Here is a 24,816-nt window from a genome sequence, read left to right as displayed (position 1 = left end):
TTTTTTCCTATGCAAAAGGGATAACGAGATTATTTGATTTGATTGTTATAATACTTTTATTGCTCGCCAAAGTGTGTTGATCGTTATGGTTAGAATGTAATGTATTGTAATGAGCAATATACTTAGGCTTAATCGCGAAATACCAAATGACCCCAATTTGATATCAGATAATCTAACTAACGTAATTGCTTCAAACCGAGACATAATTTCATCTTTTACCCGAATGGAATCATCTCACTGTTTTTTCAATCAGTTTCTAACACTTAACAAGCACCATTAAAGTAGAATATTGTTCATTATTTTTGTGAATGTTTTGTCTTGCTTATGTTTTAACGCAGGGGTCGGCAACCTTTATTGCACCGCGGACCGTTTTTGAAAGTGAAATTTTATCGCGGACCGGTCTTCAAAAAACTACAAATATTTAGCAATAAAAACACCTAAATTAGTTTATCATTCCCGGGATACATGGGCAAAATGTTTTTTAAACCGTTCCACAGGAAAAGTTATACGGCCCGGTAACGAACTCCTCGCGGACCGGTACCGGGCCGTGGACCGGCGGTTGCCGACCACTGTTTTAACAGATCACAAAACCCGATTTCTCAATTTGCAATAAACTTTGTATGAATGAAGGACTTGGCTTCTGAATTACAATTACAATTTCTTTCAATCGATTGTCGAGTAAAATGAGAGCTTCTCAATGGCTGAAAAATAAAGGTTTTATCGGAGAAATTTTGGGAATGACAATACCAAAAATAAGATGAGTGGGGTTTTAAAAATCACACAAACACACCGGAATGGCGTCGTTACTGCAATGTAAGTGAGACTTTATAGATTTTCACTTGTCTTTGCATATAATTGATATTTAGTGTGTATTGCAGTGCGACTCAACTGTTGTAAGGGTACATGGATCGGACATCAGCAGTCGACTGCCGGCACGCGGTCAGGTCTTTTGCAGTTGTAATCATAGAAAAGATACAAGTTATTTTACTTTCATTTGCCAGAATCTATGTGGACAACATGTTTCATCCAGCTTTAGAGTCCTAGATGTTGACTTATATGTAACTTAGTTAATATAGTTTCTTTCTTAGCACTATATTCAAGACTGGACAAGATTTGCTACAATCATACAACGAAAATACTTTGCTTTATCCAACAATACGGATTGTTTACATTGAGTGCCATTTAGCAAAACTTTTTTGACATGATATAAATTAAGCACTTCATCGTAAGAGTTGTAGGTGTATATCCACCTTTTGTATGACGAAATTTTGACCTTATGTTGTTGGTTTTATATTGGTTTAATGACGAATGGTTGTATCTAGTAGCATACGTTACAAAGGCATTTATTCGCAGGTTGTTTAATAGCAAGTAATTCAGTGATCACATAAGAATAGGTATTTGTACTTCTGTCAACAACGCATGTAATCAAGACAAAATATTCATTAGAAAACGAACAAATCAAAAGCGTTTTTTTTTCATTTTTATTTTTTCATTTTGTTTCATTTTTATCCTCGGTGGGCGGGCAACGCCTGAATGCGTTATGCTCACAATGAGTCCGCCGTCGAGCTGCCTGTTTTATTGTCCGTTGATCATTTTTTATTTGATTTTTTCGGTTTTTGGCCGTTGGTGACTTCAATTTAGTTCAACCCATAGGGAACCACTGGTTTGGAGCAATGCCGCATAAGTTTCTTGCTCAAGGAAACACAAGCGACCGAGATAGTATTAGAACCACTGACCGTGTAATCACTAAGCGGTTGCGCTAACCACTCGGCCAACTTGACGGTGTTAAAACATTTGTTTGGTGAGAAGAATCCAAATGTGCAAAATGTTATTTTATCTTGTTTGCACATCAAACACCAGTTTTCCCAACACGAAAAATAAGGTTTGAAATAATAATGATTAAACTGCTGTTTTCCATGTGTTACACTTTGTTTGCCAGTAATTGCTGATTCTATTGATTCTCGCTCTCTCTCACAACAACTTGTGTTGTAATCTATTGAGTTGTGTGACGTACAACTAACTGCCAGTTTTGTGTGATAACGCAACTTGGATAAGTTTTTTCGTCACTGACTTTCGTGCAGCACGATGTTGTATTGGAAAGTCGTGTTTTTACCGTGTAAACTGTAAAAGGTATTTTTTATTAATGAGTCGATTTGCAAATATGTGTTTGTCGTGACTTAATTCTACTCTAGAACTGTCGCCTAAAATAGCTGGACTGTGCTTGACGTCGCATTGTGGTCTTATACTTCATTGAATGTTGGGGTGTGTGACAGTAATTACTGCGTGTTGTTTATTTTTTCCGGTTACCTCAACAGTTGGTAAGATTTGTGTTGTATTTCTTCATATAAAGCAGAATAAGTAACGCAATGCCTTTGCGTAGAAACCGTCTCCTTTCCCACCGCAATTGATGTGTTCACTCAACAAAATCTACAAAACACATTTCTGCGTGGACAGTTTGTTGGAGGTCTTTAGGAAGCGCGTTTCAATCCCCTCTCTTGTGACGTTCCGGACTTATAACCAGTGAGCGTTCACGGGTCGTTATAAGCTTACCATATTTGCTCAATTTTTTGAACATACCATGTTCAAAACTATTAACAATCGTGATTACGTTTTAAAATATCATGGTGTTTACAATTACAACTAATTTGCAAGTTCTGTTTCTGGCTACTTATCACACACGATGTATGTTTCAAATACATATATTTTATTCACATTGGAATATATTTACAACACCTGCTAAAATAATACATGACAGCTAAAAATGTTGTATGTAAATACATTCGGCACATAACATATTTAACAAACAACGAACCACATAAATTCACAACAACATTATCTAATACCGGGTCGGGCTGACTGATTTTTCAAAGCCAATAGATCTGCTTCGAACAGGACTTCGGCTGCTGCGTCCAAAATCACTTTTCATCTCCTTGCCCATATTTTCATCACGATACATACGACTGTTGTAATCCGGACCATCACGGTAATCACTACGATTTTGACTTCGGTTGATACTTCTGCCTTTATAAGGACTTGTTTCTCTTCGGTAACTCGGTTCAGTGACACACATTCCACTAAAACGTGCTTCAAATCCAGGAGAAGTTTGTCGAAAACCTTGACGACCTCGACTGTGACTTCGGTGTCGATGCCATTCCGATCCACGTCTGGCATCATTAAAGTTTCGACCACGCTCGCCACAATTCCCATATTCGTTATAAACGCGGTTGGCGTTTAACCAGTTTTGTTTGGAATAAATCGTTTCGTTTGCCATGACGACAACACATCGAGATGGCAAGTAGACCTAAAACAAAATGCAATTAATGCGTTGTTTAAACAAATAATCACTTTCTAATTTATAAAATAACGCCTTTTCTAATTTAATTCATAATATAACTTATAATTTACCATCAGAGAGCATTTCATGTTGTCACAAGCTTGTTGTTGGGTACAAAAATCAGTTGAAGCTTGATTCCTTCCATGACCTCCAAACATTTTGTCGTCACTGTCCAGCACGATGTTGTACCTTTAATGAATTTTAAAAAATGCAAACAACAATAGTTATATTTTCACTACCATTCTAGGACTCTACTTACTTCCCTGGCGTTCGCACACCGATTCGATAATCGGGATAGCTTCTTGTTGGATGAAAGTTGAACATGAAAAGAAGACCAGCACGTTCGAAGATGATTACTTTGTCATCATTATGTTGGCGAGTAAGAAAAGCCTTTAAACAAAAGAAAAAATATTTGTTATCAAAACACATGTAATAATTTTGTTTGTCTAAACGCTAAATTCATCCGCTACATATTACACTGATTAAAGTCGTTTCCCTCTTGAGACAGTTTTTATTTTATTTCATCAAATAACTGTTTTTTCCAAGATCTTGGAAAGCATTATCGGTAAAACACATACTGGTGATGAGTTGAGCCACGCGAACCGTTCTTCCAACCGATTCATTTCCATATCGAAGTTATTGAGAAATTTGTATCTCAGTTGTGGGTTGTCGGCCAGCTGAAATTGTCGTCGGGCCAAATGATAGTTGTCAAAATTTTGCACTGATGGAAACTCCACCCAATCAGGATGACCAAATTCATTACCTGCTTGCAAAATATCAATGCATTAAATTTTCATCGTATGCAAAACTTTTACTGTTTGACTTCTTACCCATAAAGTTTAGAAAAGCTTGTCCACTGAAAGCACTGGTGAACAATCTGACCATTTTATAAAGACTTATTCCTCTATCCAACTTCAGAGACATTTCTTGTCCATCCAACATACATTCGTCACCCATCAGTTGTCTTGCTATTGTCCACTGGTCATCAGTGTTCTGCAACAAAAAATGCTTGTCAAATACAAACACGATTAAATAAAAGATAACAAAACTTACCTGCTCATAATTTTCCGAAAAAGTGATGTATTTTTCTCCTCTTCGACATTCCAAAAACATTTCACAAATATCGTTCATATTCCAATCTTCGTCTCTACGCTCGTTTAGCAACTAATCACAAACAAAAAACTTCGCACAAAGCCAAATCAAAATATCAGCCCAACATTGATTCATGAATCACCTGCATCCATTTGCTTGGAATGTGCATTGATAGTCTGTAGTCGAAACCAAAACCACCCTCACGCACCAAATGTGTCAAACCAGGATATTCAGAATGTTCCTATGTATGATATTATAATGTTATTAATTGATTTGTTCTATTTCAGCATTCTTCAAGTATGGTCCTCACGAAGTTAACTGACCTCGGCTATTGTGATGATTTGTGGATAGAACTGATGCAGCATCTTATTGGCAAGCATCAAATAAGCCATCGCCTCAATGTCCATGTGCATTCCGAAATATTGTTTGTAGCCGGAGGCATATCGACGATCTATAAAAGTTAGAAATAAATTATATTATATGTTTCTGATGTGGCAGATGCTTTAATACCAACCCGAACTTTGATCGTGGTAGATCATCGACGTCACATCTCTAAAGCGAAAGCCATCGAAATCAAAGTTGTCCACATAATGACGTAAATTGGAAAGAAGAAACCGAAGCACTTCCCATCTAAAAATTAAAAAAATGTTGCTAGTTTTCTGTTGAGGGTCAAACATGAAAACAAAACAAGATATACTTTGTAAAATCAAACTTTCTTGTATCATTTGCATGAGCATGACAATCACTCCTATCAGATCGAAAGAAGCAATCATCGGTGCCATCGAATCGGTTTAAACCTTCCGAAGAATTTCTCGATGCTTCACTGTGCATGACGTCCATCATGACGTAAATGCCCATTTCATGCGCAACGCTGATCAACTCTCTGAGGTCTTCTGGTGTCCCGTACCGACTGCAAACACAAAAAATGGCCATAACTTGTTGTTTATCTTTTTTTGTTTATTGCAATGGAAGATATAATCACCTGGATGGAGCAAAGAAATTGGTAACTTGGCAACCAACGCTTGAGTAACAAGGATGTTCCATAATTGCCATCAATAGGACGCAGTTGTATCCTAAGTCTCTGATTCGTGGAAGAACCTCAGACGTAAAATGGCGAAAAGAAGAAACTTGACATCGATCGGAGCTGATCCCGATGTGAGCTTCATAGATACGCAGACGATCTGGTTTGGGAAGTCGATTTGCGACAAACTGCGAACGAAATCATTTTCGTATCACAATGTTATGATCGTTGTGTATCAATTGGGACCAAACCAAACTATTTGAAACCATCTAACTTACTCGTTTGCAAATCTCGTTCGATTGTGGATTCCAGAAAAGCCACTTAAATGAAGATTCCCATTGTGTGACGTAATTTGCCCAAGGAGAAATTCTCTCCAACACTTGGTTGTCTCTTGTTTCGATCTCAATCTAAACGTAAATAAAAATGCAAAATATTTGTTATGTGTTTGGTCTACTTTAAAAGTGAAACGAATGTACAAAAATACAACATATGCCATTAAACGATTATCAGCAGTAATATTACTTTAAGCTCGGAAAGATGTGGGATTGGACAACTTCCATCGTGATTTGGTGGAATGTAAATCTCCCATTGTCCGTATCCAACTTCTTTGTAATTCACTCTCTCCCAATTACCTGAATATATCATGGAGTGAATTACAACGTTTGTGTTTCAGCTAAAGTAACCAGCTGTACATAAAACTCACTAAAATCCCCCTTGAGGTAGACAGCCCGTGCATTTGGAATCCATTCCCTGCACTTCACCCCTCCATCATGGGTAAGTACAACACCGTAATTTTCGTAACTGCGACTGAATCGATCAAACCCTTCCTCGCGTTCAATTGCCATCAAAGTTTTTTCGAACAAACCATACCTTTAATTGGACATCAATATCAAGTAAACACAGCAGTTTGTAACGAGCGTATTTATTAATGTATGTTGGGGCTGCTAATATCACAACTCAACTAAGCCATGAATTTGCTTTTTACCGATAGGTGACGCAAATAGCTCACTTATTAATTTACCTTGTGGACCAAATAAAACCGTCATTATTCATACAGATATATCCTTTCAAATAGGTACAAAGCAATATATTCAAATACTATTTAGGTCGTACCAACCTCAGTCGAATATCCTTTTCGTAACTTCGCAGTTGGGGATCGTTAGCAAACAAACTTTCAATGCAAGGAACATCGCATTGTTGAAGGTTGTCACATGTAGAGAATTCCATTCTTCACAGTGGTGCTGGTATAACGAAATACAAAGCAAAGTAATCAGAAGACAATCGATCGATGATACAACAAATGTTGTGAGTGAAGTACTGCATGACAGACCCAGTATATATACGAGTAAAAGCGGAAAAAAGTGTCGAGGATATTGGTAATCAAAACGGATTATCCGTTATAAGTTGAAGATTATTTCGGTTGAAAGATAAGCGGAAGGAAATTGCAGGTTACCGAGCGTATTAACATGATCGAATTGAATTTTTCTCGATATAATTTGCATCACGAAATAAGTTTATTTTTGAACCTAACAGCAGTTTTGTTTAATTCATTTGCAAAGTTTCAATATTAAAAAAATTAAGCTTAAAATTAAATAGTAGGACATAGGCGCCGAGTGGGCGGTGGCGGGATGGCGCCGCCACCTTGGGTTTGTAAAGCGCGGTGCCGGCCACCGTGGATGTTTTGATTTGTTTGTTGCGGTATCGTACGAAACATCGTAAAATCTGGGAACATTTTGCTTTTAAACAAGCGTGGTGGCGAAATAGCAACAAAACGTGCCGAAACTGCAACCTGTTTTGGTCAGTGTCTTGTTTATGACGTGAGACACACAATTGTTGGCATTGAATGTAGGGCTATTATTGTGTACAATGCGATTGTACTGTAATAAATAGTTATTTTGGTGATACGAGAGCAACAACTTGACGAAACGTTTCTAAACGTTGCTAAACCAATAATAACGTTGATTCAAATGAATATTATTTCAAAAAAATTGACCAACGTTGCATTCTATTTTCCAGTTGGAGTTCGTGTGGTTGTACACATTGGTGATGTCACTTTATGTGACGTCATAATTTACGTCCGCCACCTTGCATTTTTGTAAAAATCGGCGCCTATGAGTAGGAGATGTAGAGAAAGTATCTAGAAATACTATTTGGAAATAAATGTTTTTCTTTCTTAAATAATAATTTATTTTTGGTTGATTGTTAGGTCGAACAATTTTGAATATTTCTTCCTATGCAAAAGGGATGACGAGATTATTTGATTTGATTGTTATAATACTTTTATTGCTCGCCAAAGTGTGTTGATCGTTATGATTAGAATGTAATGTATTGTAATGAGCAATATACTTAGGCCTAATGTCCAAATACCAATAACCCTAATTTTATATCAGATAATCTAACGCAGGCGTCACCAAACTTTTTACACTGCGGGCCGGATAAGTTTAAAAATGATTCGCACGGGCCGCATAGTTTACATGCCCCAGCGATTTTTATAGGGGCGCCAAGAGATGGTCTTTCCACAATCCCATTCAAAATCTGGTAATGCGACTGTTAAACTGTACAGCTGGTCTCATCATACGAGCAATGCTTGTATATTACGTCACAACTAACAAAATAAGGCAATTGTTTGCACACAATTAACACTTGTAGTCCAATTTGTGACGTAACAAACCGGCTTTGGATCAATCTTGAGCGTTGTAATCCTATGAAACTAGGTAATATCAATTCTACATATCGCGACAGGAAAACTTTCGTAAGGAGTGGATTAATTTTTGAATGTTACAAAGTTATCAACACGATTTGGCAAACCAAAAAATGTGGTCGCGGGCCGGATGAAATGACCTCGAGGGCCGGATCCGGCCCGCGGGCCGTAGTTTGGTGACCCCTGATCTAACGTAATTGCTTCAAACCGAGACATTATTTCCTCTTTTACCCGAATGGAATCACCTCACTGTTTTGTCAATCAGTTTCTAACAACCATCATTAAAGTAATATTGTTCATCACTTTTTGAATGTTTTGTCTTGCTTATATGTTTTAACAGATCACAAAACCCGATTTCTCAATTTGCAATAAACTTTGTATGAATGAAGGAGTTGGCTTCTGAATTACAATTTCTTTCAATCGATTGTCGAGTAAAATGAGAGCTTCTCAAAGGCTGAAAAATAAAGGTTTTTTTGAGAAATTTTGGGAATGACAATACCAAAAATTGGATAAGTAGGGTTGAAAGTCACACATTTCGACCGGAATGGCGTCGTTGATGCGCAATGTAAGTGTGTCTTCATAGATTTTCACTTGTCGTTGCGTATTATAACTTATTTGTGTGTATTGCAGTGCGACTCGACTGTGATAAGGGTACATGGATCGGTACGTCAGCAGTCGACTGCCGGCACGCGGTCAGGTCTTTTTTGCAGTTGTAATCATAGAGAAGAGACAAGTTATTTTACTTTCATTTTTGATGCCAGAATCTATGTGGACAACATGTTTCATCCAGCTTTAGAGTCCTAGATGTTGACTTATATGTAACTTAGTTAATATAGTTTCTTTCTTAGCACTACATTCAAGACTTGATAACGATTTGGTACAATCAGACAATGAAAATGCTTTTCAAATTGAGTGCCATTTAGACAAATTTTATTGACAAGATATAAACTAAGCACTTTACAGTGGGAGTTGTAGGAGTATATCTACCTTTTGTATGACGAAATTTTGAGCTTTAGTTGTTGGTTTCATATTAGTTCAATGACGAATGGTTGTATCTAGTAGCATACGTTACAAAGGCATTTATTCACAGGTTGTTTAATAGTAAGTAATTCAGTGATCACATAAGAATAGGCATTTGTACTTCTGTCAACAACGCATGTAATCAAGACAAAATATGCATTAGAAAACGAACAAATCAAAGGCGTGTTAAACCATTTGTTTGGTGAGAAGAATCCAAATGTGCAAAATGTGATTTTATCTTGCTTGCACATCAAACACCAGTTTTCCCAACACGAAAAATAAGGTTGGAAATAATAATGATTAAACTGCGTTTTCCATGTGTTACACTTTGTTTGCCAGTAATTTCTGATTCTATTGATTCCCGCTCTCTCTCACAACAACTTGTGTTGTAATCTATTGAGTTGTGTGACGTACCATTAACTGCCAGTTTTGTGTGATAACGCAACTTGGATAAGTTTTTTCGTCACTGACTTTTGTGCAGCACGATTGGAAGGTCGTTGTATTGGAAGGTCGTGTTTTTATCGTGTACTGTAAAAGATTGTTATTATTAATGAGTCGATTTGCAAATATGTGTTTGTTCCGGTGCCGAATACGTCTTCACATGAATCGTGACTTAATTCTACTCTAGAACTGTCGCCTAAAATAGCTGGACTGTGTTTGACGTCGCATTGTGGTCTTATACTTCATTGAATGTTGGGGTGTGTGACAGTAATTACTGCGTGTTGTTTATTTTTTCCGGTTACCACAACAGTTGGTAAGATTTGTGTTGTATTTCTTCATAAAAAGCAGAATAAGTAACGCAATGCCTTTCCGTAGAAACCATCTCCTTTCCCACTGCAATTGATGTGTTCACTCAACAAAATCTACAAAACACATTTCTGCGTGGACAGTTTGTTGGAGGTCGCTTCAATCTCTTCTCTTGTGACGTTCCGGACTTATAACCAGTGAGCGTTCACGGGTCGTTATAAGCTTACCATATCTGTTCAATTTTTTGAACATACCATTTTTGTTCAAAACTTTTAACAATCGTGATTACATTTTAAAATGTCATGGTGTTTACAATTACAACTAATTTGCAAGTTTTGTTTCTGGCTACTTATCACACACGATGTATGTTTCAAATACATATATTTTATTCACATTGTAATACATTTACAACACCTGCTAAAATAATACACGACAGCTAAAAATGTTGTATGTAAATACATTCAGCACATAACATATTTCTCAAACAACGAAACACATCAATTCACACCAACATTATCTAATACCGGGTCGGGCTGACTGATTTTTTAAAGCCAATAGATCTGCTTCGAACAGGACTTCGGCTGCTGCGTCCAAAATCACTTTTCATCTGCTTGCCCATATTTTCACCACGATACATACGACTGCTGTAATCCGAACCATCACGGTAATCACTACGATTTTGACTTCGATTTAAACTTCTGCCTTTATAAGGACTTGTTTCTCTTCGGTAACTCGGTTCAGTGACACACATTCCACTAAAACGTGCTTCAAATCCAGGAGAAGTTTGTCGAAAACCTTGACGACCTCGACTGTGACTTCGGTGTCGATGCCATTCCGATCCACGTCTGGCATCATTAAAGTTTCGACCACGCTCGCCACAATTCCCATATTCGTTATAAACGCGGTTGGCGTTTAACCAGTTTTGTTTGGAATAAATCGTTTCGTTTGCCATGACGACAACACATCGAGATGGCAAGTAGACCTAAAACAAAATGCAATTAATGCGTTGTTTAAACAAATAATCACTTTCTAATTTATAAAATAACGCCTTTTCTAATTTAATTTATAATATAACTTATAATTTACCATCAGAGAACATTTCATGTTGTCACAAGCTTGTTGTTGGGTACAAAAATCAGTTGAAGCTTGATTCCTTCCATGACCTCCAAACATTTTGTCGTCACTGTCCAGCACGATGTTGTACCTTTAATGAATTTTAAAAAATGTAAACAACAATAGTTATATTTTCACTACCATTCTAGGACTCTACTTACTTCCCTGGCGTTCGCACACCGATTCGATAGTCGGGATAGCTTCTTGTTGGATGAAAGTTGAACATGAAAAGAAGACCAGCACGTTCGAAGATGATTACTTTGTCATCATTATGTTGGCGAGTAAGAAAAGCCTTTAAACAAAAGAAAAAATATTTGTTATCAAAACACATGTAATAATTTTGTTTGTCTAAACGCTAAATCCATCCGCTACATATTACTCTGGTTAAAGTCGTTTCCCTCTTGAGACAGTTTTTATTTTATTTCATCAAATAACTGTTTTTTCCAAGATCTTGGAAAGCATTATCGGTAAAACACATACTGGTGATGAGTTGAGCCACGCGAACCGTTCTTCCAACCGATTCATTTCCATATCGAAGTTATTGAGAAATTTGAATCTCAGTTGTGGGTTGTCGGCCAGCTGAAATTGTCGTCTGGCCAAATGATAGTTGTCAAAATTTTGCACTGATGGAAACTCCACCCAATCAGGATGACCAAATTCATTACCTGCTTGCAAAATATCAATGCATTAAATTTTCATCGTATGCAAAACTTTTACTGTTTGACTTCTTACCCATAAAGTTTAGAAAAGCTTGTCCACTGAAAGCACTGGTGAACAATCTGACCATTTTATAAAGACTTATTCCTCTATCCAACTTCAGAGACATTTCTTGTCCATCCAACATACATTCGTCACCCATCAGTTGTCTTGCTATTGTCCACTGGTCATCAGTGTTCTGCAACAAAAAATGCTTGTCAAATACAAACACGATTAAATAAAAGATAACAAAACTTACTTGCTCATAATTTTCCGAAAAAGTGATGTATTTTTCTCCTCTTCGACATTCCAAAAACATTTCACAAATATCGTTCATATTCCAATCTTCGTCTCTCCGCTCGTTTAGCAACTAATCACAAACAAAAAACTTCGCACAAAGCCAAATCAAAATATCAGCCCAACATTGATTCATGAATCACCTGCATCCATTTGCTTGGAATGTGCATTGATAGTCTGTAGTCGAAACCAAAACCACCCTCACGCACCAAATGTGTCAAACCAGGATATTCAGAATGTTCCTATGTATGATATTATAATGTTATTAATTGATTTGTTCTATTTCAGCATTCTTCAAGTATGGTCCTCACGAAGTTAACTGACCTCGGCTATTGTGATGATTTGTGGATAGAACTGATGCAGCATCTTATTGGCAAGCATCAAATAAGCCATCGCCTCAATGTCCATGTGCATTCCGAAATATTGTTTGTAGCCGGAGGCATATCGACGATCTATAAAAGTTAGAAATAAATTATATTATATGTTTCTGATGTGGCAGATGCTTTAATACCAACCCGAACTTTGATCGTGGTAGATCATCGACGTCACATCTCTAAAGCGAAAGCCATCGAAATCAAAGTTGTCCACATAATGACGTAAATTGGAAAGAAGAAACCGAAGCACTTCCCATCTAAAAATTAAAAAAATGTTGCTAGTTTTCTGTTGAGGGTCAAACATGAAAACAAAACAAGATATACTTTGTAAAATCAAACTTTCTTGTATCATTTGCATGACAATCACTCCTATCAGATCGAAAGAAGCAATCATCGGTGCCATCGAATCGGTTTAAACCTTCCGAAGAATTTCTCGATGCTTCACTGTGCATGACGTCCATCATGACGTAAATGCCCATTTCATGCGCAACGCTGATCAACTCTCTGAGGTCTTCTGGTGTCCCGTACCGACTGCAAACACAAAAAATGGCCATAACTTGTTGTTTATCTTTTTTTGTTTATTGCAATGGAAGATATAATCACCTGGATGGAGCAAAGAAATTGGTAACTTGGCAACCAACGCTTGAGTAACAAGGATGTTCCATAATTGCCATCAATAGGACGCAGTTGTATCCTAAGTCTCTGATTCGTGGAAGAACCTCAGACGTAAAATGGCGAAAAGAAGAAACTTGACATCGATCGGAGCTGATCCCGATGTGAGCTTCATAGATACGCAGACGATCTGGTTTGGGAAGTCGATTTGCGACAAACTGCGAACGAAATCATTTTCGTATCACAATGTTATGATCGTTGTGTATCAATTGGGACCAAACCAAACTATTTGAAACCATCTAACTTACTCGTTTGCAAATCTCGTTCGATTGTGGATTCCAGAAAAGCCACTTAAATGAAAATTCCCATTGTGTGACGTAATTTGCCCAAGGAGAAATTCTCTCCAACACTTGGTTGTCTCTTGTTTCGATCTCAATCTAAACGTAAATAAAAATGCAAAATATTTGTTATGTGTTTGGTCTACTTTAAAAGTGAAACGAATGTACAAAAATACAACACATGTCATTCAATGATTAACAACAGTAATATTACTTTAAGCTCGGAAAGATGTGGGATTGGACAACTTCCATCGTGATTTGGTGGAATGTAAATCTCCCATTGTCCGTATCCAACTTCTTTGTAATTCACTCTCTCCCAATTACCTGAATATATCATGGAGTGAATTACAACGTTTGTGTTTCAGCTAAAGTAACCAGCTGTACATAAAACTCACTAAAATCCCCCTTGAGGTAGACAGCCCGTGCATTTGGAATCCATTCCCTGCACTTCACCCCTCCATCATGGGTAAGTACAACACCGTAATCTTCGTAACTGCGACTGAATCGATCAAACCCTTCCTCGCGTTCAATTGCCATCAAAGTTTTTTCGAACAAACCATACCTTTAATTGGACATCAATATCAAGTAAACACAGTTTGTAACGAGCGTATTTATTAATGTATGTTGGGGCTGCTAATATCACAACTCAACTAAGCCATGAATTTGCTTTTTACCGATAGGTGACGCAAATAGCTCACTTATTAATTTACCTTGTGGACCAAATAAAACCGTCATTATTCATACAGATATATCCTTTCAAATAGGTACAAAGCAATATATTCAAATACCATTTAGGTCGTACCAACCTCAGTCGAATATCCTTTTCGTAACTTCGCAGTTGGGGATCGTTAGCAAACAAACTTTCAATGCAAGGAACATCGCATTGTTGAAGGTTGTCACATGTAGAGAAATCCATTGTTCACAGTGGTGCTGGTATAACGAAATACAAAGCAAAGTAATCAGAAGACAATCGATCGATGATACAACAAATGTTGTGAGTGAAGTACTGCATGACAGACCCAGTATATATACGAGTAAAAGCGGAAAAAAGTGTCGAGGATATTGGTAATCAAAACGGATTATCCGTTATAAGTTGAAGATTATTTCGGTTGAAAGATAAGCGGAAGGAAATTGCAGGTTACCGAGCGTATTAACATGATCGAATTGAATTTTTCTCGATATAATTTGCATCACGAAATAAGTTTATTTTTGAACCTAACAGCAGTTTTGTTTAATTCATTTGCAAAGTTTCAATATTAAAAAAATTAAGCTTAAAATTAAATAGTAGGACATAGGCGCCGAGTGGGCGGTGGCGGGATGGCGCCGCCACCTTGGGTTTGTAAAGCGCGGTGCCGGCCACCGTGGATGTTTTGATTTGTTTGTTGCGGTATCGTACGAAACATCGTAAAATCTGGGAACATTTTGCTTTTAAACAAGCGTGGTGGCGAAATAGCAACAAAACGTGCCGAAACTGCAACCTGTTTTGGTCAGTGTCTTGTTTATGACGTGAGACACACAATTGTTGGCATTGAATGTAGGGCTATTATTGTGTACAATGCGATTGTACTGTAATAAATAGTTATTTTGGTGATACGAGAGCAACAACTTGACGAAACGTTTCTAAACGTTGCTAAACCAATAATAACGTTGATTCAAATGAATATTATTTCAAAAAAATTGACCAACGTTGCATTCTATTTTCCAGTTGGAGTTCGTGTGGTTGTACACATTGGTGATGTCACTTTATGTGACGTCTAATTTACGTCCGCCACCTTGCATTTTTGTAAAAATCGGCGCCTATGAGTAGGAGATGTAGAGAAAGTATCTAGAAATACTATTTGGAAATAAATGTTTTTCTTTCTTAAATAATAATTTATTTTTGGTTGATTGTTAGGTCGAACAATTTTGAATATTTCTTCCTATGCAAAAGGGATGACGAGATTATTTGATTTGATTGTTATGATACTTTTATTGCTCGCCAAAGTGTGTTGATCGTTATGATTAGAATGTAATGTATTGTAATGAGCAATATACTTAGGCCTAATGTCCAAATACCAATAACCCTAATTTTATATCAGATAATCTAACGCAGGGGTCACCAAACTTTTTACACTGCGGGCCGGATAAGTTTAAAAATGATTCGCACGGGCCGCATAGTTTACATGCCCCAGCGATTTTTATAGGGGCGCCAAGAGATGGTCTTTCCACAATCCCATTCAAAATCTGGTAATGCGACTGTTAAACTGCACAGCTGGTCTCATCATACGAGCAATGCTTGTATATTACGTCACAACTAACAAAATAAGGCAATTGTTTGCACACAATTAACACTTGTAGTCCAATTTGTGACGTAACAAACCGGCTTTGGATCAATCTTGAGCGTTGTAATCCTATGAAACTAGGTAATATCAATTCTACATATCGCGACAGGAAAACTTTCGTAAGGAGTGGATTAATTTTTGAATGTTACAAAGTTATCAACACGATTTGGCAAACCAAAAAATGTGGTCGCGGGCCGGATGAAATGACCTCGAGGGCCGGATCCGGCCCGCGGGCCGTAGTTTGGTGACCCCTGATCTAACGTAATTGCTTCAAACCGAGACATTATTTCCTCTTTTACCCGAATGGAATCACCTCACTGTTTTGTCAATCAGTTTCTAACAACCATCATTAAAGTAATATTGTTCATCACTTTTTGAATGTTTTGTCTTGCTTATATGTTTTAACAGATCACAAAACCCGATTTCTCAATTTGCAATAAACTTTGTATGAATGAAGGAGTTGGCTTCTGAATTACAATTTCTTTCAATCGATTGTCGAGTAAAATGAGAGCTTCTCAAAGGCTGAAAAATAAAGGTTTTTTTGAGAAATTTTGGGAATGACAATACCAAAAATTGGATAAGTAGGGTTGAAAGTCACACATTTCGACCGGAATGGCGTCGTTGATGCGCAATGTAAGTGTGTCTTTATAGATTTTCACTTGTCGTTGCGTATTATAACTTATTTGTGTGTATTGCAGTGCGACTCGACTGTGATAAGGGTACATGGATCGGTACGTCAGCAGTCGACTGCCGGCACGCGGTCAGGTCTTTTTTGCAGTTGTAATCATAGAGAAGAGACAAGTTATTTTACTTTCATTTTTGATGCCAGAATCTATGTGGACAACATGTTTCATCCAGCTTTAGAGTCCTAGATGTTGACTTATATGTAACTTAGTTAATATAGTTTCTTTCTTAGCACTACATTCAAGACTTGATAACGATTTGGTACAATCAGACAATGAAAATGCTTTTCAAATTGAGTGCCATTTAGACAAATTTTATTGACAAGATATAAACTAAGCACTTTACAGTGGGAGTTGTAGGAGTATATCTACCTTTTGTATGACGAAATTTTGAGCTTTAGTTGTTGGTTTCATATTAGTTCAATGACGAATGGTTGTATCTAGTAGCATACGTTACAAAGGCATTTATTCACAGGTTGTTTAATAGTAAGTAATTCAGTGATCACATAAGAATAGGCATTTGTACTTCTGTCAACAACGCATGTAATCAAGACAAAATATGCATAAGAAAACGAACAAATCAAAGGCGTGTTAAACCATTTGTTTGGTGAGAAGAATCCAAATGTGCAAAATGTGATTTTATCTTGCTTGCACATCAAACACCAGTTTTCCCAACACGAAAAATAAGGTTGGAAATAATAATGATTAAACTGCGTTTTCCAGGTGTTACACTTTGTTTGCCAGTAATTTCTGATTCTATTGATTCCCGCTCTCTCTCACAACAACTTGTGTTGTAATCTATTGAGTTGTGTGACGTACCATTAACTGCCAGTTTTGTGTGATAACGCAACTTGGATAAGTTTTTTCGTCACTGACTTTTGTGCAGCACGATGTTGTATTGGAAGGTCGTGTTTTTATCGTGTACTGTAAAAGATTGTTATTATTAATGAGTCGATTTGCAAATATGTGTTTGTTCCGGTGCCGAATACGTCTTCACATGAATCGTGACTTAATTCTACTCTAGAACTGTCGCCTAAAATAGCTGGACTGTGTTTGACGTCGCATTGTGGTCTTATACTTCATTGAATGTGAGGGTGTGTGACAGTAATTACTGCGTGTTGTTTATTTTTTCCGGTTACCACAACAGTTGGTAAGATTTGTGTTGTATTTCTTCATAAAAAGCAGAATAAGTAACGCAATGCCTTTCCGTAGAAACCATCTCCTTTCCCACTGCAATTGATGTGTTCACTCAACAAAATCTACAAAACACATTTCTGCGTGGACAGTTTGTTGGAGGTCGCTTCAATCTCTTCTCTTGTGACGTTCCGGACTTATAACCAGTGAGCGTTCACGGGTCGTTATAAGCTTACCATATCTGTTCAATTTTTTGAACATACCATTTTTGTTCAAAACTTTTAACAATCGTGATTACATTTTAAAATGTCATGGTGTTTACAATTACAACTAATTTGCAAGTTCTGTTTCTGGCTACTTATCACACACGATGTATGTTTCAAATACATATATTTTATTCACATTGTAATACATTTACAACACCTGCTAAAATAATACACGACAGCTAAAAATGTTGTATGTAAATACATTCAGCACATAACATATTTCTCAAACAACGAAACACATCAATTCACACCAACATTATCTAATACCGGGTCGGGCTGACTGATTTTTTAAAGCCAATAGATCTGCTTCGAACAGGACTTCGGCTGCTGCGTCCAAAATCACTTTTCATCTCCTTGCCCATATTTTCATCACGATACATACGACTGTTGTAATCCGGACCATCACGGTAATCACTACGATTTTGACTTCGGTTGATACTTCTGCCTTTATAAGGACTTGTTTCTCTTCGGTAACTCGGTTCAGTGACACACATTCCACTAAAACGTGCTTCAAATCCAGGAGAAGTTTGTCGAAAACCTTGACGACCTCGACTGTGACTTCGGTGTCGATGCCATTCCGATCCACGTCTGGCATCATTAAAGTTTCGACCACGCTCGCCACAATTCCCATATTCGTTATAAACGCGGTTGGCGTTTAACCAGTTTTGTTTGGAATAAATCGTTTCGTTTGCCATGACGACAACACATCGAGATGGTAAGTAGACCTAAAACAAAATGCAATTAATGCGTTGTTTAAACAAATAATCACTTTCTAATTTATAAAATAACGCCTTTTCTAATTTAATTTATAATATAACTTATAATTTACCATCAGAGAGCATTTCATGTTGTCACAAGCTTGTTGTTGGGTACAAAAATCAGTTGAAGCTTGATTCCTTCCATGACCTCCAAACATTTTGTCGTCACTGTCCAGCACGATGTTGTACCTTTAATGAATTTTAAAAAATGTAAACAACAATAGTTATATTTTCACTACCATTCTAGGACTCTACTTACTTCCCTGGCGTTCGCACACCGATTCGATAGTCGGGATAGCTTCTTGTTGGATGAAAGTTGAACATGAAAAGAAGACCAGCACGTTCGAAGATGATTACTTTGTCATCATTATGTTGGCGAGTAAGAAAAGCCTTTAAACAAAAGAAAAAACATTTGTTACCAAAACACATGTAATAATTTTGTTTGTCTAAACGCTAAATCCATCCGCTACATATTACTCTGGTTAAAGTCGTTTCCCTCTTGAGACAGTTTTTATTTTATTTCATCAAATAACTGTTTTTTCCAAGATCTTGGAAAGCATTATCGGTAAAACACATACTGGTGATGAGTTGAGCCACGCGAACCGTTCTTCCAACCGATTCATTTCCATATCGAAGTTATTGAGAAATTTGAATCTCAGTTGTGGGTTGTCGGCCAGCTGAAATTGTCGTCGGGCCAAATGATAGTTGTCAAAATTTTGCACTGATGGAAACTCCACCCAATCAGGATGACCAAATTCATTAGCTGCTTGCAAAATATCAATGCATTAAATTTTCATCGTATGCAAAACTTTTACTGTTTGACTTCTTACCCATAAAGTTTAGAAAAGCTTGTCCACTGAAAGCACTGGTGAACAATCTGATCATTTTATAAAGACTTATTCCTCTATCCAACTTCAGAGACATTTCTTGTCCATCCAACATACTTTCGTCACCCATCAGTTGTCTTGCTATTGTCCACTGGTCATCAGTGTTCTGCAAAAAAAAATGCTTGTTAAATACAAACACGATTAAATAAAAGATAACAAAACTTACTTGCTCATAATTTTCCGAAAAAGTGATGTATTTTTCTCCTCTTCGACATTCCAAAAACATTTCACAAATATCGTTCATATTCCAATCTTCGTCTCTCCGCTCGTTTAGCAACTAATCACAAACAAAATACTTCGCACAAAGCCAAATCAATATATCAGCCCAACATTGATTCATGAATCACCTGCATCCATTTGCTTGGAATGTGCATTGATAGTCTGTAGTCGAAACCAAAACCACCCTCACGCACCAAATGTGTCAAACCAGGATATTCAGAATGTTCCTATGTATGATATTATAATGTTATTAATTGATTTGTTTTATTTCAACATTCTTCAAGTATGGTCCTCACGAAGTTAACTGACCTCGGCTATTGTGATGATTTGTGGATAGAACTGATGCAGCATCTTATTGGCAAGCATCAAATAAGCCATCGCCTCAATGTCCATGTGCATTCCGAAATATTGTTTGTAGCCGGAGGCATATCGACGATCTATAAAAGTTAGAAATAAATTATATTATATGTTTCTGATGTGGCAGATGCTTTAATACCAACCCGAACTTTGATCGTGGTAGATCATCGACGTCACATCTCTAAAGCGAAAGCCATCGAAATCAAAGTTGTCCACATAATGACGTAAATTGGAAAGAAGAAACCGAAGCACTTCCCATCTAAAAATTAAAAAAATGTTGCTAGTTTTCTGTTGAGAGTCAAACATGAAAACAAAACAAGATATACTTTGTAAAATCAAACTTTCTTGTATCATTTGCATGAGCATGACAATCACCCCTATCAGATCGAAAGAAGCATTCATCTGTGCCATCGAATCGGTTTAAACCTTCCGAAGAATTTCTCGATGCTTCACTGTGCATGACGTCCATCATGACGTAAATGCCCATTTCATGCGCAACGCTGATCAACTCTCTGAGGTCTTCTGGTGTCCCGTACCGACTGCAAACACAAAAAATGGCCATAACTTGTTGTTTATCTTTTTTTGTTTATTGCAATGGAAGATATAATCACCTGGATGGAGCAAAGAAATTGGTAACTTGGCAACCAACGCTTGGGTAACAAGGATGTTCCATAATTGCCATCAATAGGACGCAGTTGTATCCTAAGTCTCTGATTCGTGGAAGAACCTCAGACGTAAAATGGCGAAAAGAAGAAACTTGACATCGATCGGAGCTGATCCCGATGTGAGCTTCATAGATACGCAGACGATCTGGTTTGGGAAGTCGATTTGCGACAAACTGCGAACGAAATCATTTTCGTATCACAATGTTATGATCGTTGTGTATCAATTGGGACCAAACCAAACTATTTGAAACCATCTAACTTACTCGTTTGCAAATCTCGTTCGATTGTGGATTCCAGAAAAGCCACTTAAATAAAGATTCCCATTGTGTGACGTAATTTGCCCAAGGAGAAATTCTCTCCAACACTTGGTTGTCTCTTGTTTCGATCTCAATCTAAACGTAAATAAAAATGCAAAATATTTGTTATGTGTTTGGTCTACTTTAAAAGTGAAACGAATGTACAAAAATACAACACATGTCATTAAACGATTATCAGCAGTAATATTACTTTAAGCTCGGAAAGATGTGGGATTGGACAACTTCCATCGTGATTTGGTGGAATGTAAATCTCCCATTGTCCGTATCCAACTTCTTTGTAATTCACTCTCTCCCAATTATCTGAATATATCATGGAGTGAATTACAACGTTTGTGTTTCAGCTAAAGTAACCAGCTGTACATAAAACTCACTAAAATCCCCCTTGAGGTAGACAGCCCGTGCATTTGGAATCCATTCCCTGCACTTCACCCCTCCATCATGGGTAAGTACAACACCGTAATTTTCGTAACTGCGACTGAATCGATCAAACCCTTCCTCGCGTTCAATTGCCATCAAAGTTTTTTCGAACAAACCATACCTTTAATTGGACATCAATATCAAGTAAACACAGTTTGTAACGAGCGTATTTATTAATGTATGTTGGGGCTGCTAATATCACAACTCAATTGAGGCATGAATTTGCTTTTTACCATAGGTGACGCAAATAGCTCACTTATTAATTTACCTTGTGAACCAAATAAAAGCGCCATCATTCATACAGAAATGTCCTTTCAAATAGGTACAAAGCAAAATATTTAAATACCATTTAGGTCGTACCAACCTCAGTCGAATATCCTTTTCGTAACTTCTCAGTTGGGGATCGTTAGCAAACAAACTTTCAATGCAAGGAACATCGCAGTGTTGAAGGTTGTCACATGTAGAGAAATCCATTCTTCACAGTGGTGCTGGTATAAAGAAATACAAAGCAAAGTAATCAGAAGACAATCGATCGATGATACAACAAATGTTGTGAGTGAAGTACTGTATTGCACGCACAGTATATATACGAGTAAAAGCGGAAAAAGTGTCGAGGATATTGGTAATCAAAACGGATTATCCGTTATAAGTTGAAGATTATTTCGGTTGAAAGATGAGCAAGGAAATTGCAGGTTACAGAGCGTATTAATATGATCGAATTGAATTTTACTCGATATAATTTACATCACGAAATAAGCTTATTTTTAAACCTAACAGCAGTTTTGTTTAATTCATTTACAAAGTTTCAATGTTAAAAAAATTAAGCCTAAAATTAAGTAGTAAAATTTGGAACACTATATACGGATCTGTTCATAAGTTTAATCGTGAAAATAACGTGCACAGGCCGTCAACCTTGCCTGTTCGCTGCTGAATAGAGCATACAAGATTGAGGGTAACTATAATAACATGCATAGGGAATTTATGCGCATCAAAGGATTTTTACTTCAAAACGGGTATCCGGCCAAGTTCGTATCCAGGTGTATTAGGTCGGTGTTAAACAGACGCTACCTCCATGTAACTAAGTCCACAGATTTGGATTCCAGCACCAAATTCAGTTGTATCAGACTGCCATACCTTGGCGACATCAACCACCGCATACAGAAAGAACTCTTCAGTTTTATCCTCAAAAGCCACATACGGAAAGGTCCGTGTACGTCTTTTCCACCAAGCACAGAGGCTTGTAAAGGCGTTTGGGCATAAAGACATGCAGGGATTGCTCAACCGATCTTCGGTTGTTTACAGACTGAAATGTTCTTGTGGAAAAACCTACATTGGGGAAACCAGGCGAAACCTTGGAACGCGAGTTTATGAACACCAACGAAGCGAAACGTCCGAGGTGTGTCAACACTTTCAGGCCAACAAAGACCATGTAGTGGACTTTAAAAACCCGGAAGTGCTTGGAACAGCAAGGGACCGCTATCGACTAATGTTACTGGAATCAATTTTCATTCAACGCTATAAACCGGAATTAAACGTTGATTCTAAGTCGGTTCCTTTGTATTTGCTTAATACCTAATTAACTTATTGCGTATTTTTAATGTGACGTGCTGTCCTACTATTGTTTCTTTGCTTGTAAATATATTGTATGTCGTAGTTGCTCTGCACCTGTTTCGTCAGACGCATACTCGCAGGTAGCTTACACCTCGCTTCTGCGCACCTTTTTATCTATCGTTTTTATGCGACGCTTGTTTCGCACCTTTTTATCATTCCTTCATGCGACTAAAGTGTATGTAAACGGGTGTAACTGATGTGGCCTTCATATCACTGATGATGGCATGAGCATTTGCCGAAACGTTTGAACAATAAAGCATGTCGCTTTTTACGTCTATTTGGGCCGTTATTTTCACCATTAAACTTAAGTAGTAAAAGATGTAGAGAAAGTATCTAGAAATACTATTTGGAAATAAAAGTTTTTCTTTCCTAAATAATAATTTAAGTCGAACAATTTTGAATATTTTTTCTGATGCAAAAACGGTAACGAGATTATTTGATTTAATTGTTGTAATACTTAGAGTGCTCGCCAAAATGTGTTGATCGTTATGATTAGAATGTAATGTATTGTAATGAGCAATATACTTAGGCTTAATGTCCAAATACCAATAACCCTAATTTGATATCAGATAATTATCTGTTTATAATCTAATTATACAATCTTTTTTATATAATTTTTATATAATTATATAATCTAACGTAATTGCTTCAAACCGAGACATTATTTCCTCTTTTACCCGAATGGAATCACCACACTGTTTTTTCAATCATTTTCTAACAACCACCATTAAAGTAAAATTGTTCATCATGTTTCAAATGTTTTGTCTTGCTTATGTTTTAACAGATCACAAAACCCGATTTCTCAATTTGCAATAAACTTTGTATGAATGAAGGGCTTGACTTCTGAATCACAATTTCTTTCAATCGATTTTCGAGTAAAATGAGAGCTTCTCAAAGGTTGAAAAATAAAGGTTTTATCGGAGAAATTTTGGGAATGACAATACCAAAAATTGGATGAGTAGGGTTGAAAATCACACAATCCGACCGGAATGGCGTCGTTGCTGCAATGTAAATGTGTCTTTATAGATTTTCACTTGTCGTTGCGTATTATATTTGTGTGTATTGCAGTGCGACTCAACTGTTGTAAGGGTACATGGATCGTTACGTCAGCAGTCGACTGCCGGCACGCGGTCAGGTCTTTTGCAGTTGTAATCATAGAAAAGAGACAAGTTATTTTACTGTCATTTGTGATGACAGAATCTATGTGGACAACTTGTTTCATCCAGCTTTAGAGTCTTAGATGTTGACTTATATGTAACTTAATTAATATAGTTTCTTTCTTAGCACTACATTCAAGACTTGATAACGATTTGGTACAATCAGATAATGAAAATGCTTTGCTTTATCCAACAATACAGATTTTTCTCTTTGAGTGCCATTTAGACCAACTTTTTTGACATGATATAAACTAAGCACTTTATAGTGGGAGTTGTAGGAGTATATCCACCTTTTGTATGGCGAAATTTTGAGCTTTTGTTGTTGATTTCATATTGGTTCAATGACGAATGGTTGTATCTAGTAGCATACGTTACAAAGGCATTTATTCACAGGTTGTTTAATAGTAAGTAATTCAGTGATCACATAAGAATAGGCATTTGTACTTCTGTCAACAACGCATGTAATCAAGACAAAATATGCATTAGAAAACGAACAAATCAAAGGCGTGTTAAACCATTTGTTTGGTGAGAAGAATCCAAATGCGCAAAATGTGATTTTATCTTGCTTGCACATCAAACACCAGATTTCCCAACACGAAAAATAAGGTTGGAAATAATAATGATTAAACTGCGTTTTCCAGGTGTTACACTTTGTTTGCCAGTAATTTCTGATTCTATT

At 37.0% G+C, this 24,816-nt stretch overlaps 3 protein-coding genes and 1 pseudogene across 5 annotated transcripts; 1 reads left to right on the top strand and 3 right to left on the bottom strand.

Moving 5' to 3' along the window:
• Window positions 1-2,683: 2,683 nt before the first annotated feature.
• On the bottom strand, window positions 2,684-6,743 carry LOC145230443 (1,4-alpha-glucan-branching enzyme-like). Of its 2 annotated transcripts, none has more exons than XM_080095875.1 (15): window positions 6,565-6,743; window positions 6,151-6,317; window positions 5,970-6,079; window positions 5,726-5,854; window positions 5,409-5,635; window positions 5,124-5,336; window positions 4,941-5,056; window positions 4,750-4,877; window positions 4,569-4,667; window positions 4,388-4,498; window positions 4,165-4,327; window positions 3,913-4,100; window positions 3,594-3,724; window positions 3,406-3,523; window positions 2,684-3,301 (listed from the first exon to the last, which is right to left on the bottom strand). In XM_080095875.1, the coding sequence occupies exons 1-15, from the start codon at window positions 6,672-6,674 to the stop codon at window positions 2,837-2,839; spliced, it is 2,475 nt and encodes an 824-aa protein (XP_079952001.1). In that variant the 5' UTR covers window positions 6,675-6,743; the 3' UTR covers window positions 2,684-2,836. The 2 variants fall into 2 exon arrangements, with proteins under 2 accessions (XP_079952001.1, XP_079952002.1); XM_080095876.1 differs by having other exon boundaries at window positions 3,913-4,097.
• Window positions 6,744-10,279: 3,536 nt separating this feature from the next.
• Window positions 10,280-14,330, bottom strand: LOC145230442 (1,4-alpha-glucan-branching enzyme-like). Of its 2 annotated transcripts, none has more exons than XM_080095873.1 (15): window positions 14,152-14,330; window positions 13,741-13,907; window positions 13,560-13,669; window positions 13,316-13,444; window positions 12,999-13,225; window positions 12,720-12,926; window positions 12,537-12,652; window positions 12,346-12,473; window positions 12,165-12,263; window positions 11,984-12,094; window positions 11,761-11,923; window positions 11,509-11,696; window positions 11,190-11,320; window positions 11,002-11,119; window positions 10,280-10,897 (listed from the first exon to the last, which is right to left on the bottom strand). In XM_080095873.1, the coding sequence occupies exons 1-15, from the start codon at window positions 14,259-14,261 to the stop codon at window positions 10,433-10,435; spliced, it is 2,469 nt and encodes an 822-aa protein (XP_079951999.1). In that variant the 5' UTR covers window positions 14,262-14,330; the 3' UTR covers window positions 10,280-10,432. The 2 variants fall into 2 exon arrangements, with proteins under 2 accessions (XP_079951999.1, XP_079952000.1); XM_080095874.1 differs by having other exon boundaries at window positions 11,509-11,693.
• A 3,526-nt stretch (window positions 14,331-17,856) lies between these two features.
• LOC145230427 (1,4-alpha-glucan-branching enzyme-like) lies at window positions 17,857-22,561 on the bottom strand. The gene is made up of 16 exons (XM_080095852.1): window positions 22,504-22,561; window positions 21,734-21,857; window positions 21,324-21,490; window positions 21,143-21,252; window positions 20,899-21,027; window positions 20,582-20,808; window positions 20,297-20,509; window positions 20,114-20,229; window positions 19,923-20,050; window positions 19,742-19,840; window positions 19,561-19,671; window positions 19,338-19,500; window positions 19,086-19,270; window positions 18,767-18,897; window positions 18,579-18,696; window positions 17,857-18,474 (listed from the first exon to the last, which is right to left on the bottom strand). Exons 2-16 carry the CDS (start codon window positions 21,841-21,843, stop codon window positions 18,010-18,012), a joined length of 2,472 nt encoding a protein of 823 aa, XP_079951978.1. The 5' UTR covers window positions 21,844-21,857; window positions 22,504-22,561; the 3' UTR covers window positions 17,857-18,009.
• On the top strand, window positions 22,043-22,945 carry LOC145229574 (uncharacterized; annotated as a pseudogene).
• Window positions 22,946-24,816: the final 1,871 nt, after the last annotated feature.

Source organism: Phallusia mammillata, chromosome 5 (assembly GCF_965637545.1).
Source record: "Phallusia mammillata chromosome 5, kaPhaMamm4.hap1.1, whole genome shotgun sequence".
In the NCBI taxonomy this organism is placed as follows: Eukaryota; Metazoa; Chordata; class Ascidiacea; order Phlebobranchia; family Ascidiidae; genus Phallusia; species Phallusia mammillata.
This window is presented reverse-complemented; position numbering and strand designations above follow the sequence as displayed.